At 43.8% G+C, this 20307-nt stretch overlaps 1 protein-coding gene across 1 annotated transcript in view; it reads left to right on the top strand.

The window, feature by feature from the left end:
• Positions 1-2236: 2236 nt before the first annotated feature.
• Positions 2237-20307, top strand: part of ERBB3 (erb-b2 receptor tyrosine kinase 3) — a 107741-nt gene continuing 89670 nt past the window's right edge. Inside the window, exon 1 of the mRNA XM_034412602.3 lies at positions 2237-2904. Within this exon, the coding sequence (XP_034268493.2) occupies positions 2820-2904 (85 nt within the window). The 5' untranslated portion in view covers positions 2237-2819. The remainder of the gene's footprint in view (positions 2905-20307) is intronic.

The raw sequence follows: 20307 nt of genomic DNA on the forward strand, positions 1-20307 counted from the left end.
ATCCTAAAATTGTTTGCACTTCTGCTTTCACTGTGATTAAAACTGAGATTGATTATAAGCGGGTTTTTAAGCAGAGGCATTGGCATATCAAGTTGTAGCTCTTATATGCAGTGGGGGATTTTGTCTTTGCCAAGTTTCAGTATCTCAATAAAGCTGAACTACCAACTGACTGGGGCAGGGTTTAATCTCTCCTTCCGCATTTGTTCTTTAAATTTTGTCCTTCCTTCTAGTAGCTACTGGAGTCTGGTGTCAGTTCAATGTTTCAATTTTGGGTGCAGAAAAGAATAAATAAATAAATAAATTCTGTTCTTAATTGCTGGGCAGCCACAAAGAACACTTAATTGCTGGGCAGTTTATTCATGATTATGCTTGGAAACAATTCAGGGAGTTTACAAGCTGTAAAGTGAGTTGGATTTAACTTCTAAACACCTAACTTGGGTGGTTTGAAGCATAAAAACAATACTCTGCACCTTCCTTAGATGATCCGCCTGTGTTGTGTGACTTTTATCATGAGTCTAGAGTCTTTTCAGCAAAATGGTGTATCAAACAGGTGAACCTTAATCTCTTTTGTGGTGTGGAGTCCTTAGCCAGCCAGCATCCGTGAACATTGCTTTCCCTCTCTGGCTACACTGATCTCATTTCCTCCCACTCGCCTTTGAGTATGGCCATTGTTCAGGGCGCCCACTCCTGAATCTCTGCCATCATCTCTGCATCATGTGTTGTGACCTTGCCAATGGGGACACTCTCCCAGCTGTATCCTCTAGCTAAAGATCTTGTGATTTCATAAATATGAGGCACAATTCCAGCCCTCTTGCCAGGATGCCAGAATTCTGAAAGTTTGTGAGCGCCCAGGAGAAAATAGAGGGTAAATTGGCTACTTTTAATTGGCTACTTTCCCCAAAGTTTGGAACCCTGAGCAAAACAACCCCCAAACTTGCCAGATAGATAGAAGGTCAACCAGCTGAGATTGAGCGCCACAATGGTAGAGGAAAACAGAAATATTATATTTTCACACTCAGCAACTCTGTTGCTGACTTCCTCAGATTCCTACACAGTCAACTCCATAGTCATGGCAAGGAGAGAATGGGCTATTGAACCTTTGATCAAATCCATAATTGGGAATGAGATCATCTACTCAATTTAAAAGTCAATATTTCTAATTCCTAGATTAATTTGTACGTAGGTAAGGCTGGTCTAAATGCCCTTCACTAGTTCAGATGCTACTCCCTTGGGGGTTGCATTAGGCAGGGTGGGACTGTTGGAGAGTGGAAAAACTCATGCTTAAAATGAAGAAGGTCCCAGGTTCAGTCTCTAGCCATCTTCAGGTGCTAGAAATCTTGGGATGAAGTTCAACAGTCCAGACAGAATGGAGCTAAGATGGACTAATTTGTAGAAGGTACCTTCCTATGTTTCTTCTAATATGTTCAAATTTCTGCCTCTTCCTAGCTTCCAACTATTAACCCTTTTGGAGATTCGTTCAATAAGCACATTACTTTCCACATATTCCTCCAATAATTTTGCAAGGCAGGCCAAGTTAAACTGAGATAGCAAGCTAGCTACCTAAAATCTTTGGATGAACTTTGTGTGTCTAAGCAGGGACAACAAATGGAAGTGATGGTGGTTACTGTATGATTATGATCTCATGATACACTGGGCGATGAGCTAGTCCACCAAATGTGGATTATGGGTCATCAATTCCATATTAATTGCTAGCAATCAAAATCACATTTTCTCCATAACTATCAGTCCCTAAACTAGTCTTTCTGGTCTTCCAATGACCATTGTAACGAAGTCCAACCACTTTACAGCTGCTCAACCACCTGTTTTTCCCTTCTACCTTTCCTAGTGTTTGGGGGCTTTTTCAGAGTATCACGTATCTGAATTAGGTTACATTAGGAAGGATTCAAAATAAGATCCCAATGTTAGCCTAAGAAATACTGTTGACCCAACTCTTGGGGCTAATGCAGATCAGATTAACTTTAGTAAATATGCTAAATGAATTTACTATGGGGACAGATGTTGAACATTAATTTGGGTGAAGTCCACGGGTGGTGATAGAAAAAGGTGCAAGTGGGACAATGAAAGACACTTTTAAGTCATCCATGAGGAAGAATTCATTTTGAAGGTGGGCCCATGAACGATTTTTGTCACATCCAGTGTGACAAAAATCGCTTTTATTTAGCCCTCCTCCGTGGCTATCCAACTTCAGGGACCAAGCAGTGACTGCTGTACCGATGCATCCTTAATTTCTTTCGGGACAGAGACGGCTGGACGACCCTCCAACAAACTGCTTAGCCGGCGTCGACTTTTCTCTCTCGCGCGCGCGCTTTCTCCTTCTCAAAACAAATCTCCGCTTTTCAGTCCTCGTTCCGGAGTTCTCTGGCTTGTCCTCTGATTGGCCGGAGCGCGGCGCAGCCCCGACCAATGACGCCCGAGTTTCTCGTGAATGAAGTGTGTGTAATTTGTGAGTTGTGCCGTGAGTAAAAAAAAACAGATCAAAGCGCTACGAGCCGGAGTTCGTGGCTCCGGTAGGGGGGAATTGGCCACTTTGGGAGGGGGACCAAAAAAAAAAAAGAAAGAGAGAGAGGCGTCGGCGGATTCGCCAAGATCCCCATGAAGCAGGAAAGAAGCAAGTGATCGCCCCACCACCACCACCACCACCACCCCGGTCAAAGCTGACTCGTCCGCCTTGGCTCTGGATCAGGTGCTTCTCCTTTTGCTCCGTCTTTCCCATCCCAAAGCGGAATGCTGTAGCCCGGGATCCCGCGCGCGTCGCCGGGGAGAAACGGGGAACGGGGCTCTCTCCTCGAATTCACGACATGAAGAAGCGCCAGATCCGAAGCTGCCTGCCCGCCCTAACGCTGCTCCTCTGGTGGAGCGTCCGCTCGGCAGGTTCTCAAGCAGGTAAGCCCCGGCTCGCCTCTTGCGTTCCGCGGCCTCGGCTGGGTGTGAGCCGGGATCGCGCGGGAGGAATGGCCCTTTAACAACCAAGACGATCGAGGATCTGTTTAGCCCCAAACAGGATCTGAAGCTATGGGGCGTGTTGAACGCGGACGCGATGCTGGCTTGCTCGCTCCCCTGGGGATCGGATTCCCCTCGAATCGGGAATGAAAGTTTTCCTCGTGTTTTGCTCACGGTCGGGGAAGGGGAAGCGTGCGAGAGTTTCGCCTCACCCACCGACGCCTTTGAACCTGCGCGCCGCCGCCGCCGCCGCCACGGCGAGGCAAAACCTGTTTGTCTCCCTCCCCGGACACCCCCCCCTCCCCCCACACACACACTTTTCCCGTCTGAGGGAGCGGGTTTAGTTTAGGTTGAGTTGTGCGTTTTTGTAACTTTGGGAAGTTTAGATCGCCGGCTGATGCGGCGGGCTTAGGAGGAAAGGCGGAGTGTCCCCAAATCCCGCGAAGGGAAAGGCGAAACTGAATGGCAGAGGAATTTGGGAAATGTGGTTTCGCCGGCTTCGTTGCCTAAATCGTTCTCGGCGTGAAAGGCGGCGAAGGGCTGGGCTTCGCGGAGTTTTCTTTACCAGAGGTGGGTGGGTGGGTGAGCATAAGTCAAAAGCGGTGAAAAACTCCGGCGTGTTTCTAGAGCCTTCACTTTGAGCGTATGAGCTAAAAATTCATTAGTGTCTCAGAACATGCACAGAGAGCGTTTACTCTTCCTTATATACATAACTTAAATAACCGAAACCTCTTATACTATACAACTGAGATTTGAGGTCTAAAGGATGCTAAGAGCGGTAAAACCTGGTTTGCAAGTGATTTTGAACCTTTTTAAGGATTAAATTTTGTTCAGAACAATTACTGTTGTCCTTAATAAGCTTGTTTTCCAGAATCCTTTTGCCAGGCGCAAACATTTAATTTTTCTGGGGGGGGAACCAAATATCTGCATACACACATACACGCACAATATACAGTATGATATACTATTTTGTAGTATATTCAAACTATAAAAGGTATTTTCAATTGCAGCTTCCATAGGATCTATGTGCCCCCGGCTAGCTGAAGAAGAAAAATATGCTTTTGCTAGGCATCTTTGCTGCTATTAAGAGAGGCAAAAAGAAATTGGTAGTGAGATGGGTTGGGCACTTCCAGGAGGTCCTTTATTCATAAACTATTTAAAGAGTTTTTTTTAAATCAAAAAGCAGTGGCAAACTTTTCTCTCAAGAAAGCAGGAAATTTATTGGATTGGTACTCTGGCATTTCTGTGTCTTTGACAGTCAAGGCAGCTGACATGAATAAAAAACATCAAAACACCATAACAAAAAAAAAAGACAAAAATTTACACATGACAATGAAATATATTCAAACTTAAGAAATGCTTGAGGAAGAAATGCGATGGGCTTTCACCAACCTCCTAGATACTGCCTGGGCACAAATTATGCAGAGGAGGCTTCTGATTAAGCTGCATCTCTTTGTCTGAGGACTTCTTAGAAACTTTTCAGCCTTCCCATCATCCACTGCTGAGTTGCACCACCGAAAGGAGAGGGAAAACTTATTTTGCAAACCCTGACTCAGCCTAAGCTGTCTGTATGTTAGGGAGGAAGGTGCCGATGATAAGAATAAGCAGACACCAGTAAGAGAGGAAAGGGTTTGATTTGCGAAGGACTAAGTCCACTGGGTCTTGTTTTATGGCTTCTTACACCAACCGTCAGTAATAAGGGGGAGGGGAAAATTGTTTAAACAGATACTGTTCAAAAGGTTAAACATGCCTTCTAGGCATTGTACAACTAGGCATTATACAACTTCATAGGTTGTATAAGGTTGTAACTTCTTCTTTAGATTCTGGACGTAAAGACACAAGCAGTAACTCTCCTCCTTTTGAATGTCTTGCTCCCTCTGGGCACCTAAGACATGATTCCCATCATTCCCAGCCACCATGACCATTCTTATTGTTTCAATTTACCTTTCCAGGTTGTAGATGGTTTCTTCAAATTGATAAACTAGCTTCACCAGTCAGTCTCCAGCTGATGAGGATTTCTGAACTAAACCAAGTCAGATCCATTGGATTACCAGATTTTGGAATTGATTTAGAAAAATCAGTTTGATCCTGCCTGGGCTTTGGAAAAACATGTTTTTCCAAAGCCCAGGCAGGATCAAACTGATTTTTATATATTCCAGTTTCTCCAATGGCCCAGAATTTTTCCAAATTGATGTCTGATCCAGTTTGACGGTTCAAACTGTTTGGAATATGTTTTTGGGGAAAAAAAATCAATTCATTGTTTTAATTAATCTTCAGATCCAAATCTCTGAATGAAATAATTGCACAGCCATAATAAATTATGCTTGAATCACTAAAGTATTTCCCAATGAAGCAAAATTTTGTAATATCTACCTTTAGGATGACCAAAAGCCCAGTTTTTCTTTTCAAAAAAGTACAGAAAATAAACCAAAACCAAAGAGAAAATAATTTTCTTTACAATGAAGGAATTATGGCAGATAGAAAACCAATTCCAACATTTCTCAAAGAGGGAACTCTTCCTTTGGCAGAATGAGGTCATGGCTGAGAGGGCTGATCTTGGGTGTTTGGGTTAGAAACTCCCATGTGGGACAAGAATACATCATCAGGACGTTGAGGTTTTTTAGGTACAGATCAGTAATGAAATCCAATTTTTTTTACTACCAGTTCTGTGGGCATCGCTTGGTGGGTGTGGTGTGGCTTGGTGGACGTGGCTTGGTGGGCGTGGCAGGGGAAGGATACTGCAAAATCTCCATTCCCTCCCCACTCGGGGGCCAGCCAGAGGTAGTATTTGCCGGTTCTCCGAACTACTCAATATTTCCGCTACCGATTCTCCAGAACCTGTCAGAACCTGCTGGATTTCACCCCTGGTGCAGATGGTCCTCATTTAGTGACCACATTTGGAATGGAAACTCAGTCATTAAGTGAAGCAGTTGCTAAGTGAAACTGCAACTGTGCTTATGATCCTACATCAGCTTTCCTTTGCTTTACAGATCTGTAAAGGTTGTGGATACAAGAATTGGTTGTGAAGTTATTTTTTCATCGCTGTTGTAACTGTGAACAGTTGCTAAATGAGTTGGTCCCTAAACAAAGACTACTTGCTGCTAGAAAAGGGAAGATGGGTTCTCTTTCAGGTGCCAGAATACCTGAGTGACTTAAGGGACAAAGTACTTAAGAGGGGCAGCCATCCTTGCCTACTCTGCCTCAAACAGCAAAACTTTAATTCTCAAACCAAGACCAGTTTCTCAGAAGGAAACTTTCTTTCTCCTCCTCCTATCTAAAGGAGGAAACTTGAAAGTCCATTTTACTTTAACACATTCCTGGTGCTTGAAATAAAGAAAACAACAATTCTTAAAAAGGAGGGTCCAGAGAAGCCAGCTGCTAGTCTGGCCCAATTTGGGAGGGTTGTGAGTTGAAATGGAATTGCAAGCATTCAAGTTTAATTAGGATGCAAATCTCGGAGGCACTCATCCGATTAGCCCCAGCCTGACTTCCATTGCAGACAAATTGGAACATTTCTCCACTTGCAAAAATGCCCCCAGGAAGGAAGGGGAGGACTGGGGGGTGGGGTGTCACTGAGCATTCCTCCTTTGTCCTGGGCCTGGTTCTCCAGAATCCAGCTCCCTTCAAAACTCATTTATTCCCATCTAACTACGGTATTCCCTTTGGGGGATTGTTGCTGAGGAGTAAAGGGACATTATCCTCCCAGGAATGCCGCCGATATGTTTTTGCTTTCTTAATTTAGGGATTAATGGATTAGCAAACTGCCAAGTGCATGTTCAGCTGAAAAGCAATGCATTAAATCACAACTGACAAACAAGATGTCACTTGGTCGTTGCCAGTAGCCAACTGCCAAATAGGCAGCAGCGTCTGTAGGGCACGGTTGAGTTAGAAGGGCTGCTGCCATCGAAGCTCTGTTTTTGTGTGCGTGTGAAACTTTGCTTGCCCTGTTATGGCAAACATCTTGACTTTTTTGACTGTGGACACCTCAGGTAATGGGAAATGATGAGAAGTGAGAAATGAAATTGTTGGCTTGAGTTCATCAATTACATCAATTCACCATCAATGACTTGAGTTGTCCTGGACTCTCATTTGCATCTGCTGATGGGCTTGTCTATTGTGGTACTTCTTTGCTTCTTTCAGACTGTTTCTAAGAGATGCTTGCTGGAATGGTCCTACCTGTTTGTCCATGTATCAGGCACAGCCCGTCCCAAAGTTGCTTTTACAAAAGGCAATTGGTCTTTCATGGGGTTTTTTTCTAACGTTTCTTTAGAACTGAAGGAGCTTCTTGGATGAGAAGTGAAACATTAAGGGGAAAAAAAAAAAACAAGAAAGTCCAGTTGCATTTTGGAAAAGCACCTTTGGGACAACCATGATTTGGATGATTGAGAATCTCCATAACCAGACATAGCCTGCCTATTAGGACCTCTTCTGATAAACCATTGTATAAATCAGAAGGGAGGGGTGAAATGATAAGAGGCTGATTTTGCTCAAATTGAACAGAAAAATAAAAATAAAAGAATGTATTCCCACAAAAGATTAACTTCCCCTAGTAAAATACCTAATGGGTAAATAAGCTACACATTCCAAAGTAGCAAAACAGCATAAACATAAGATGCAAGGCAGAATAAAACTAGTGAATGGAAATTAAAAATATACAAAGACACAAAACCACAGGGATAACATTCTTTTGTTATCTCTGTAGTTTTGTGTCTTTGTCTTTGTATCCCGTATTAGTGGAAATTCGGAAACGGGGCCCAGTTATCCCCATCAAACAATATCTCTGCTCCAATTCAAGTGCTTCCCTTCAAGCTTTCTAAAGAATACGCAGGCCTTTTAAAATGGGCCTGAAAACTTGTATATGTGTCATGTGTGTTTCTGTTAATGTCTGCACTTTTGAACGCGGTTGTCCTTAACAGTCATCTTTTTTACTAAGCATTTTGCTCATCATAATGTGATTCTTGCTTGTTATTTGATAAGAGTACACCATGAGTACACTTTCTGGTATTTGTTTTTCACCGGAATAATGCGCAGAATCCAGAAGATGGCTAATACCAAGGCATACATGTGTTTTAGTTCAAGCCCTGCAAACAGGTGTTCATTAAAAATAAAACCAGACGTGTTCCCTCCCCTTCCCTATAACTGCTTGATTTGGTATTTCATGTTGATGCAGAGCTTGATTTTCGGTGACATTTTTTACCTAAATCTTTGCCTTGTGCTGTGATACACGTCTGCATCGGCGATTCACCCCTTAAACAGCTAAGTGATTAAGTCATCAGATAGAGAGGCAGCTGCACGTTTAAGGGAAGGCGCCTTTTCTGCGGGGAATTATAATTCGGCTGTGCCTGTTTCTGCAGCCAGCGTTAGAGAGTGGCAATCCTGGTCTCCCCTTCAGAATTTCTTCTGCTTGCTTGTATGGGAATGATTCCAGAGGTAGACTGGCCAGGATAGGTATCTTTGTAAAATCTTCCTAATTTGTCGAAAATCCCACCAATCCTCCTTGGCTTAATTTCCTTCCTTCCTTCCTTCCTTCCTTCCTTCCTTCCTTCCTTCCTTCCTTCCTTCCTTCCTTCCTTCCTTCCCTCCCTCCCTCCCTCCCTCCCTCCCTCTTTCTCCTCCTAATTCTTGTTCTTCTTCTCCCTAGGTTAATGAGCTGGTCTCTTCTTTGGTGGCAGCTGGAGGACAAGTGCAGTGAACTTTGTTTATGTTTTTGCAAACAGGGTTTATACTAATGAGCCCTCTTGCTCGCCTCTCCCTGGTTTATAATAGAGGCCAGGTTTCCCTGGTTGCTTGGAACCAGTTTTGTGTCAACATTCTTGACCTCTGCTAATTGTTTTCCCCTTGTATGCCACAGTGATTGTCAAATGGAGAGAAAAACAAACAGTGCCTGTCGGAACAACAGGGAGGAACCCTCCCCTTCTCCAGTAGTCCCAGTTCAAAGCATACACACACCTGCCTAAGACAAACTGGGACTAGGGAGAAACCAAAGCTGCTTTTAGAGTCCTTGAATCACAATTCTGCTCTCACACAATGGCCTAAAAACTTTCCTTTAACAATAACAAGAAGTTTCACCTGAAACAATATTTTGATAAATACATGTAGATGAGTTTCCTGGTATCTTTCATACATTTAAATGGACAGAAAACAACTTTTTCCAGAGTCGGATTTATAAACTCTCTACCAAACATCATCATTCTAATGCCTTGATGTTTTCTTAGGCTTAACGCAGAATGTGATTTCTTACCCACATTTACTTTGGGAAGATGATATCCAAAAATGATACACTTCATGTGATCCACTTGGGCCTAAGATAAAAGTGGAACACTTTTGAGTTGCGTTAAGTGCCTGCATTTTTCATTTTTAAATGTCCCACCCAGTTGCAAATAAGGGGTTTGGTTATACCTTTAATGCATTGCTTAAGATGCAAATCAAGATACTCATTAAATTATAAAGCCTGACCTTCGGCTGTTGTTTGGACTCATTCTAATTCTTCTAGGTCAGGGGCCTTCAAACTTGGCAACTTTAGTCTTGTGAACTTCAACTCCATGCTGGCTAGGGAATTCTGGGAGTTGAAGTTCTCAAGTCTCAAAGTAGCCTCTTGTCCTAGGTTAAATGTAGCTTCTCCAAGGACATCCTATCTTGATCCAAAGGCTATGAAATCCATCTCAACTCCCCTGGAGCCCTGTCCCAACATCTCCTTAGCACTCTCTTCCACTCAGCATTGCTCTTTCCAGTTATCAGCCTCTCTCTGTTCACACTTCCAATGTGTGTTGTATTCTTTCCATTCCAGAAAGAACATTGTTTAGGGAGTACAACTCTTAAGATGTTTTTGGTTTTCTAGCGATTCCCTGCTCTGTTAATAGACCTAAGCACCTCTGCAAAGGTCCTCTTTTTCAAAGTTCTTGCCCAATGATTGTATCTTAGTTAGGGACACAAATGTACCTGGTTCCTCCCAATTGTGTTTGCTCCAAATTACTTCTCAGCAGGTCAGCCTGCAATCAAACCCCCGAGCAAGAGCAAACAAAATGCACTGGCCCAAGCAAACCCTCAACTCCAATCCCCATCATTAGCAAATGAGTCAAGCCTCATGTCACCAGGAAAGGGAAAGCAAACGCTAAAAAACCTCCCACAGTCTATGGTGTCACTGACTTATGTTACCTTTTCCCCTAGACTAGGCCTGTCAAACTGGCGACCCATGGGCTGGATATGGCCCACACAGGCCTCACCCACCCCAGCTCAGCAAAGGCAAAAAACAGCACTATCCGGCCTGCAACGCAGTGGTGGTTGCCCCCGGTTCGGTCTGGTTCTATAGAACTGGTAGTAAAACCGGCGGGAGGCTCTGCCCACCCGCCACGATGTCATCACCGGTGATCTGCACATGTGCAGAAACTTCTGCGCATGCGCAGAAGAGTGCACATGTGAGTGAGAGAAGCGAGTGCGCATGCACGCTCCCGTTTCAAACTGGTAGTAAAGGTAAGTAGAACCCACCCCTGCCACAACGCTATCGGATTTGGCACCCGTGTCCGAGACTGCAGGGTGGCTTCAAGGGATGCTACTTCTTTTTAGATTTACATCGGAGTGCATATTGGAGTGCAAGATAAGCAATAGTGAAATCTAATAATGCATCTGCTTTCATTTACTACAGATTCAACTCTCTCTCTCTCTCTCTCTCTCTCTCTCTCTCTTCCTCCCTCCCTCCCTCCCTCCCTCCCTCCCTCCTTCCCTCCCTGTGTGTGTGTGTGTGTCCTTTTAAATTAGTTTTGGACTCCTGGAAACTACCAGGACTAGTCCCTGCAGTTTTATTGGCACCATTTTTCAGTTGCCCTTGGCTGCTTCCTAGGGCTGACAGAGAGGGATTGGCCCAAGGTTACCCAATTGTCTTTGGTCTAAAGCAAATCCAGGGTTCATGGCCTTAACTGCTGTACCAAGCTGGCTCTAGAAACTGGATTTCTCAGGCCGAAATGCAAAGGTATGTTGTTAAAGACAAACCGTTTGGCCCAATGTTAAACACAATGGGTGGAATTTGATACCATCATAAATCAAAGACAATCAAACCACATTCTGACTTGGGGTTCTTGATAAGGCACCTCTAAGTTCGGGTTTGTATGTTTGTCTCTTTGTGTGTTTGTGTTGTACGTATGCATTTGTCTGGAGGAGGAGATCTGTGGGCTGAGATGAAGATGTTCAAGAGATAGTGGCCCACAGAGGCAATTATTTCTCAGATACGTTTGTTTCTCATTGGAATGTCTCCAGTTTCTAACTCAGACGGAGTTTCTCTCTCCAAGATTAAAGACCTCTTTGTTGCCAGAGAGTGCCTTTTCTTGTTTGCTAAGTTAAAGAGGACTAAAGATCTTAGCTCTCACGCTTGGTGTTTCATATGAAAAATGGGAAGAGTTCAGTGACTTCACAACGGTAGTGTTTACCTTCACTGGGACTTGATTGTGGATGCCAGGAAGCTATAACTGATAAAATTTAAAGGAATAATTAGCAGGTGAGTTTTAATTCTAATAATTTTTAGAAGTGGGCAACCACCCTCACTCTGCCAGAGATTAAAGCACAAATACAACTGGTTGGAACCGAGTCTTCCCTACATGAACTTCCAAACTCCTTTTTTTGAGGCTCCCAAGTCCTTTCCATCTCCCTCTAGTTTACCACATTTCAGAGCCCAGCTACTTTGAAAAGGGAAGTAACAGCAATTAGGTACCCCTTAAACAGGAGAATCCTTATTTTAATAAGAAATAGAGAAGACACCAATTTCAGCAAAGACCTGTCCCAAAAGAGAACATCTCATTCCCCAGCCATGAGAATGATCCCCATACCCAATACAGAATGTCCTATTTCCTATAGCTCCTGCCCCTACCTAAGGCCAACAAGTAAATGTTGGTCATCCTCTACCTACTGCTTTTCCAGATGTGTCACACCTGTCAGGTATAGTGGGGATGGAGAGAGTAGTAGTGGATCGGGGAAGGCTCTACTTCAGATAGTCTAGGACAGGGGTCTCCAACCTTGGCAACTTTAAGACTTGTGGACTTCATTCTGGGAGTTGAAGTCCCACAAGTCTTAAAGTTGCCAAGGTTGGAGACCCCTGGTCTAGGAGACTGAGTTGTGGCATTGATCGCCTGGCTTGCTTTCTCTGTCATCCCTCCAAATTTTCAGCGGAGGTGCCCTCAGACCAATCTGCCTGGTACAATGGCAGGCCAGGCCAAGGGACCGTGCCCCAGTCCTTCCCTCTGCACAGGGCTTTAGGCTGTCAGAGAGATACATAGCCAGGCTGGGAAGGATGGTCCCTCCCATCTGTATCGCTCATGAAGGGACCTTTCATAACAGGTAGGGCTGGCTGAGTAAACAGCTCCCAGCAGTAACAAGGACTGCTGGCCATGAAGCAAGCCAAACTGGCAGCAAGACAAGAGGGAAGATATTGGAGGGAGGGTCTATTCTGGGGGAAAACACCTGTGATGGGTCCTCTTATTTCTAGCTGGGTTTTTTTTTTTCATAGACAAGTGGTGGAGGTCCTGAGATAGGAAGCAAAGTACTTGGAGAGAAAAAGAGGGAGCTCTCAAGGCCCTACAAGCGCTGAACAGCTCTGGGACATGGTGAGAGTTTGAGCAGAGAGAAACTTTGTGGAAGCTCACCATGGAGGGACTCTATCTCAGGGGTCTCCAACCTTGGCAACTTTAAGCCTGGCGGACTTCAACTCCCAGAATTCCCCAGGCAGCTGCCTGGGGAATTCTGGGAGTTGAAGTCCGCCAGGCTTAAAGTTGCCAAGGTTGGAGACTCCTCCTCTATATTACATCAACCAGATCTGGGCAGCAAAAATCCAGGCAGCCACTAGATGGTAGCAGGTAGTCTGCTTTTTCTGTATCTCTTGGCTGCCAATTGGCTAGGCACCCCAATTTTGGGTGCCCAGATGTGATAACCCTATTTACTCATTGCTGTATTATTTATACACGCACCAAAAAATGACCTATGTTTTGTTTAATCGTGACTTCTTAAATGTCACAATTGGCTGGCTTCCCTCTACATCTAAGCCAAATCAAACAAGCCACATTGAAGTTTAATGTTCTGCGTGAACCCGGTCACCGTCAGCTTTGTTCTCAGCCCGCTTCCCAGAACCCTCCGAGCTGAAGAAGGCTCTTCTAAGTATTTTGATTCCTTGCTCTCTTTCAACGATTTGAGTTTCCTTCCCTAAAGAAAGGTACGTTAGGTCAAAAGAGAGGAAAGCTGCGTTTGCCCATTTCCATGGGAGTAAATTCTGAGCGTATTGAAACAAGGCTTTTTTTTCCTGGAAGAGACACCTCTTCTGCTCCTTCTCTCTTTTTTCTCTTTTATGTTGTGCTAAAATTAATCAGGATCTGGGGTAAACCAGGAGGATCTGAATGCTTGCCTTTCTTTCGGGGTTGAGATGAGAAAGGAGGAAGTGGTGGGGGAGCAACCACCTGTGCCCTCCAGGGCAGCTGCCTGTGCTAATTTTAGACCTTTCAACATTGACCTTGGCCCTTGTAAAAATACCTTCCAGAGTTTGCCTTCTTGGACATTCTTGCACCTCCCTCCTGACCAAGGATTGCCCTTTGCAGCTTAGATCTGGCAGGAAAAGTTCTCCCTACAAGAGAATTGCTATTTTGCTGCATTCTCTTTGCCGTAGGGCCATATTCTCTTCGTTTTCCATTTATTCTCTTTGCCATAATGTGAAAATCCAGGGTGCCTGACACCAACAGACGCTCAGCATTTTATGCTTCTGACATTGCGATGTCTCTAGATCAGTGGTGGGTTGCCCCCGGTTCAGACCGGTTTGCAAGAACTGGTAGTAAAATCGGTGGGAGGCTCTGCCCACTGACCTGGACATCATCAGGAAGCTTCTGCGCATGTGCAGAAGTGTGTGCGGCCCCATTGCGAACCGGTAGTAAAGGTAAGTAGAACCCACCCCTGCTCTAGATAGCTCTGATGTCTAACTCTCCTTTTTGTACAATAGACCCGAGACTTCAAGGGAACGCAGATGAAGTTGAACCAAGGTTTCCAGCATACACTTGGTGTCATGATGAAAGGGAATTTATTATTTATTTACTAATTAATTAATTCAATTTGTATGCCGGCCCTCTCCGAAGACTCAGGGCGGCTCACAATGCATTTAAAGTCATTATAAAAAACATTTAAAAATTAAAAACATTAAAACTCATTCACACCATTCATGGCCGGATCTCTTTCCCTCTCAATTTGGCAACTGCTGAGAGTCCATCACAGATGATTTTGCTCAAAAAACATGGATAAATTCAGTCATTGTTGATTAAAACACTGTTTGACCTGCCTAGAACTTCTTACCTTCTCCATGCTGGAGTGAAGGTGATATTATAACTGGGCTACAGGCGGGTTTTTTTCTTTTCTTTTCTTTTTGAAGTCTTAAGGGTAGACTTAGTGAACTGCCTCCATATCAGCAATAGGTACTGGGTAGAAGTACTCCAAGATGTTTCCATTTGCTGGAGGACAAAACTTGGTGTTTCATTGGGTCTCTTAGCTGAGATGGAGGATGTTGCATTCCTCACAGGAGGCAAATAAGTTTCCGGTACTGGCCTGGAAAGCATTTTTAGGGGAAACCCATGGATTGGAGGGGTCTTGCTTTGTCTAGGGCTTCAGCAAGTTGTTTGGATCCAACCATGTTGTAGCTGGTGGGTCGTTGTATAAAAAGACTCTGGGTAGAGATTAGCGAGAGAACCTTCTGCTGCTTTACGTCTAATTGACGGTCACATTTAATTATACAGGAAGGAACTCCTTGAGTCAACTAGCAAATGACTGTCACTCCTTTCTTGGACTTGAGGAGAAACTTTCTGGTCTGCATGTTAATTTGTTGACTTCTGAGTCACCATGGTGTCACTGGAAAGGGCAGGGTTAAAATTTCAGCCCCTTGTTTGGTGGGGCTGTGTGAATTCAAGAGGCAAATAAGTGCCCTAAATTCCATCAGCCCAATTTGGAGCAGGTTTAGGGAGTATTAAAAGGAAAAACATGGTGCTTTAATTGTCCTCCACCCCAGTATATAAGGATACGGAAATAGTTATTTTTTTTTCCCCAAGAGTCTGCCATCAAAAGCACAGTGACAACGAGGCATGATACAATGCAGAAATGTACGTACACAGACAGTCCCTTCCAAGCTGTCTCTTTTGTTCCTAACAAGCTTACAATTGCATTTCCACCATGTCACTGACAGTGCTTTAAAAGACAGCTGCCTGCTTGATGCTCTAGAGATGTTGAGACATACGTGTCATCAACAGATCTAGAGGGTACCATCAAAGGAAAGCGGGTCAAAGGCAAACTCTGTTTCTCAAGTACTTGTGAGCTGGAGGGACAAACTATTTCTTTACAATCATCACATCTGCACGAGTTCAAAAGTTGTAGGAGTCTTGCCAAACGGACGGTCTGGAACCAGTCGCTGTTTGTTGCCTCTGAGCTCTTATTTTTCAGGCTGCAAAAAACATATTTTGAGAGAAAGGAAGATCTTGGGGGTGGGGGGAAGGAATGGCTGGATATTTACTCAGCCTTTGGTTTTCCACCTGCCTTATAGGAAACTGTTGACATGTTCTGATCACAGTGGGCTCTGATAATGTGGGAAAAATAGAGTGACTGTTAATCAGGTCTCTGCTGCTTTCATTTCCCCTAAAAGGCAGCTTAGACAAAAAGCAAATTCTTTTGCAAAAGTTCTTAGCAATTGAGGCTCCAGCAATGGACCACATGACTTCGCAGAATAGAATAGAATAGAATAGAATAGAATAGAATAGAATAGAATAGAATAGAATAGAATAGAATTCTGTATTGGCCAAGTGTGAGTGGACACACAAGGAATTTATCTTGGTGCATACGCTCTCAGTGTACATAAAAAGAAAAGATATATTCATCAAGAATCATAAGGTACAACACTTAATGATAGTTATAGGCAGTAGTGGGTTGCCCCCGGTTCGTACCGGTTCTATAGAACCAGTAGTAGTGGCGGGAGGCTCCGCCCACCGACCCCGACGTCATCAAAATGCTTCTGGGCATGCGCAGAAGAGCGCGCGCACAGCCCCGTTGCGAACTGGTAGTAAAGGTAAGTAGAACCCACCCCTGGTCATAGGGAACAAATAAGCAATCAAATAATATTAGGAAAGAGTCAATATAAATCGTAAGGATACCAGCAACAAGATTACAGTCATAATTGGGAGGAGATGGGTGATAGGAACAATGAGAAGATTAATAGTAGTGCAGACTTAGTAAATAGTTTGACAGTGTTGAGGGAATTATTTTTTTAGTAGAGTGATGGCATTTGGGAAAAAACTGTTCTTGTGTCTAGTTGTTCTGGTGTGCAGTGCTCTATAGCTTCGTTTTGAGGGCAGGAGTTGAAACAGTTTATGTCCAGGGTGTGAGGGGTCTGTAAATAGTTTCACAGCCCTCTTTTTGACTTGTGCAGTATACAGATCCTCCATGGAAGACAGGTTGGTAGCCATTGTTTTTTCTCCAGTTCTAATTATCCTCTGAAGTCTGTGTCTGTCTTGTTGGGTTGCAGAACCAAACCAGACAGTTATAGAGGTGCAGATGACAGACAGATCCTCCTTGTTTCATAAAGGTAGTCTCTGGAGATATCCTAGGGGACATAGGAGAGAATTATGGGGGATTTTTTGGGGTGGGAGGGGCTCTTCTGTTCAAATTATAGTTGGTCCTTGACTGACAACTGTTCACTTGGTGATCGTTCAAAGTTACAGCATTGAAAAAAGTGACTTCTACAGGTCGCCCTCAACTTACAACAGTTCCTTTAGTGAGCATTCAAAGTTACAATGGCACTGTAAAATGTGACTTATGACCGTTTTTCACACTTACGGCCATTGCAGCATCTCCATAGTCACATGATTAAAATCCAGCTGCTTGGCAACTGACTCATATTTATGACGGTTGCAACCTCCCGGAGTCATGTGATCACCTTTTGCGACCTTCTGACAAGCAAAGTCAATGGGGAATGGGGATTCACTTAACAACCATGTTAATAACAACTGTGATGATTCACTTAGCAACGATGGTAAGAAAGATCATTAAATGGGACAAAACTCACTTAACAACTGTCTTGCTTAACAACAGAAAGTTTAGGCTCAGTTGTGGGCGTAAGTAAAGGACTACCTGTACATTAACCTCAAAGAGATGAATCAAAGCAGAGGTCAGCTAACGATGGGGCTGCTTTTTACCCCGGTTGACCAAAGAAACTTCTCCTCTTATCCATCTGCCTCCTCATCTGTTGTTACCGTGGATGAGAATTAGAGGAATTGGTTTCCACACCCCTAGAGGTTGCTCAATTGGGGAAAGCTGCAGTAAAGTCACCCAAAAGCCGAACCTAAACTAAATGCACCAGGATTTTGGCACTGAAAATCCTGGCTGGGCTGAGAAGGTTGTTGTGGGAAAACCAGTGAATCTCAGAACCCTTGTTGACGGCATGGAAGAAATTGCAGAAAATGCCTGCTGCTTTAAACCAGCTCTTGAGTCTTCCTTCTCATAAATCCCGTTCAGAATCAAAGCGTGTGATTCACAGAGACAAGAATGGTGGTGGCTCCCGGATGGCCCCGCCTGGCCCCATTTGGCACCAGGAGGAAAAAGCATGGCTGGGATTGGCACAGTTTGGTAGTAGTTGGCCATGGCAGAGCGCCAGGTCTGAGGTCATTGGCAGCCAGTGAGTTATAGAAAATGGAGCCAAAGCTTTGGAGACGAGAAGTTAGTCAGGACCTACAGAAAGAGTCAACACCGTCCTGGGCTTGGCCTTGCAGGCAGACTTTGAACTCAGCCTACAGAAGTAACAATCATATTGCATGCAAGACAAACAACCGCTATCATTATTTCTCAATAAACACCTGAAATTTATTGAGTGCCGTGCAAAGGTTAAACACAGGCAGTTCCTGCTCACAGCCTTGCAATTTAATGGGTGTAAGTTAACTTAAGAAGAAAAAGGAAGAGGAGGGAAGAGGAAACAGTCGTAGATTGTTGTGGGCTGCATCAATGAAGGTGGTTGCTTTTTTAGATTGGAAATATGCAGGTCAGGTTTAATTTTGTTTCAGGCTCTGCAGTGTAGAGCTTGAAAGGCATCAAGAGGGTTAGCCTGTTGACTGTTCTTTTTTCGTTTTTTTTATATATGTTATAATTAGATATTGGGTCGATTTGATTATTAGACAGAGATCTCATCTGAAATTTGTTGATATGATTCATTTTTTCTTGTTAAATAAGGATGAGAAAGCTTATAATTATTTGTAGACTCATTATGTAAGGGGAAGAGAATTTATCAGGATTTTTTTTTTAAAAAAAATTTCTTTCCAGGATCCAGCCGGGGTGGATCTTTTTGTATATTCAACATTAGACTTATTTGATGTACACCATTTTTTATTGTTACTGTTGGACGTATGTTTTTCTGTTTTCTCTATTTTGCATTTTATTCCTGTTGATAAAACATAATAAATGCATATTAACGAAGAGGTGCTTTTATAAACTGAAGTATGTAGAGAAGATGTGAGAAAGAGTCCTCACTGTAAAGGGACATATGTTACCATGGTAAACATCTACCACCATTGGAATATCCAGGAATGCAAAGTTCTATGCCAGGATTCTCCAAACATGGCAACTTTAAGACTTGTGGACTTCAACTCCCAGAATCCCTCAACTAGCCAATCAGAGCACCCATATTGATTTGGCATTGATCATGGCAGTTACCTTTAACAGAAGAAGCTCATACAAAACTCAAGAATGAAATGAATGAGTCTTGGGCATTTCAGGCATCCCCTGTGAAATTGGTGCGAAGAACAGAAGAATGCATGATACAGAAATGGTATAGGTTTCCTGCCTGAGCAGGGGGTTGGACTAGAAGACCTCCAAGGGCCCTTCCAACTCTTGTTAGTCTATATTCTGTAGATTTCAAAGCCCAGCTCAACGATCTGCTCTTGGATATGTTCAAGCTCATCTTGTGAGACAAAACAATGCATCTTAAACAAATGCAGGGCTGGTTTTAAATATCCAGATCAACAGAAGTAGAAAGTTTCTATAGGATAATTAAATACATTTTGAAATGGGGAAGAGGGCACAGACGTTGGTTGCACCTTCTCTAAATATTATCCCTGATTGTGAAATTCTTTCTGAAAGAACAGAATCTTTTGCTGGGAAGTTCTTTCCTGTAAGCATTGAAGAAAAAAAAAAACAAAACCTTTTGTGCTAATTTTCATGAATTCAGCCTCTCTTCTTTTTCCTCCTCCTTGTCCAAATGCTTTATCCCTCTTTGTTGAAGTTTTTAAACTTGGCTTAGCCAAGCTTGACCACCTCAGTATGCAGTCTTTTTCAGTCTCAGTAAGAGGGCGAGGGACTGAAAAGAGTCTGGAGACTGAGGCACAGTTTTCCCCCAAAAGGAGGAGATAAAATGTTGGGACAGCAAGCCCAAAATGGAAACGGTGGTGGCGGCACTGTAGCCAGAGGCAGGCTTTGTGGATATGTGTTGCTGGGCGTGTAGGAATGTGGCTGGTGCAGTCCTTAGTTTCACGTGGCAAATACCAGCTCCGCGCAGGAATGTGCAAAGATTGCACTGTATGAGGACTAGAGAACTGGTAGGTTTTATCTAAAAATTGCCCTGGGCCACCTAGAATGTAGGAGGCATTTAGCAGGTGGGCTGGTGTCATTTTTGAAGGTATGACTCAGACTTCTAAAACTTTTACAAATGTAAAGGATGGGTTTTATTAACCTGCCTCTGTGCTCTCTATGCCTTTGAAAGAATGGTGGGCCCTCAAGCTCCACATTCATACCAATTCCGAACTGTGAAAAGCTTTGCCACGTTTATTCCCAATTTGCATATATTTGCATACCCTTTCTTCTTCTTAATTACAGAGAAAGCTTGCATAGATTTGCCTATCTTTTTTTCCCCCCTCCTCCAAATCTGGGGAAGAAAGCTCAAGAGTGCCTGTGCGGAATGGCTCAGGTTTACTCCACTCTTCCTGGGTGCATCCACCTGCCGTCCTCTTAAAGTCCGTCTTTTTACAGCCTTGAGCATCCCTTGGTAAGGCAAGTTGACCCTTCTCACCAGGGTGAATTCAGCCCAGTTCACAAAGCGAATTCAGCTTGCTTGGGCCGTGATGGCAGCAAAGACCCCCCAAAGTATTGCCGTTTGTGCTGTCTCCGGCTATTTCCATCTCACTGCCACCCTGGCAACTTCTCCAGTCGGGAGGGAGCTGTCTTCCCTGCTGAGAACATGGATTTCTCTCCCCTCCCTCCCCTTTCCTCCCTTTTTTAAATCTGGGGACATGGGGCTTTCTGTCTCTGTAGCTCTTTTGTTCCAGGCTTCTGGCTGCTCTGACAAGCCAGCATTATGGAAAAGCC

The sequence above is a fragment of the Pantherophis guttatus genome, chromosome 2, assembly GCF_059756535.1.
Source record: "Pantherophis guttatus breed Tessera chromosome 2, ASM5975653v1, whole genome shotgun sequence".
In the NCBI taxonomy this organism is placed as follows: Eukaryota; Metazoa; Chordata; class Lepidosauria; order Squamata; family Colubridae; genus Pantherophis; species Pantherophis guttatus.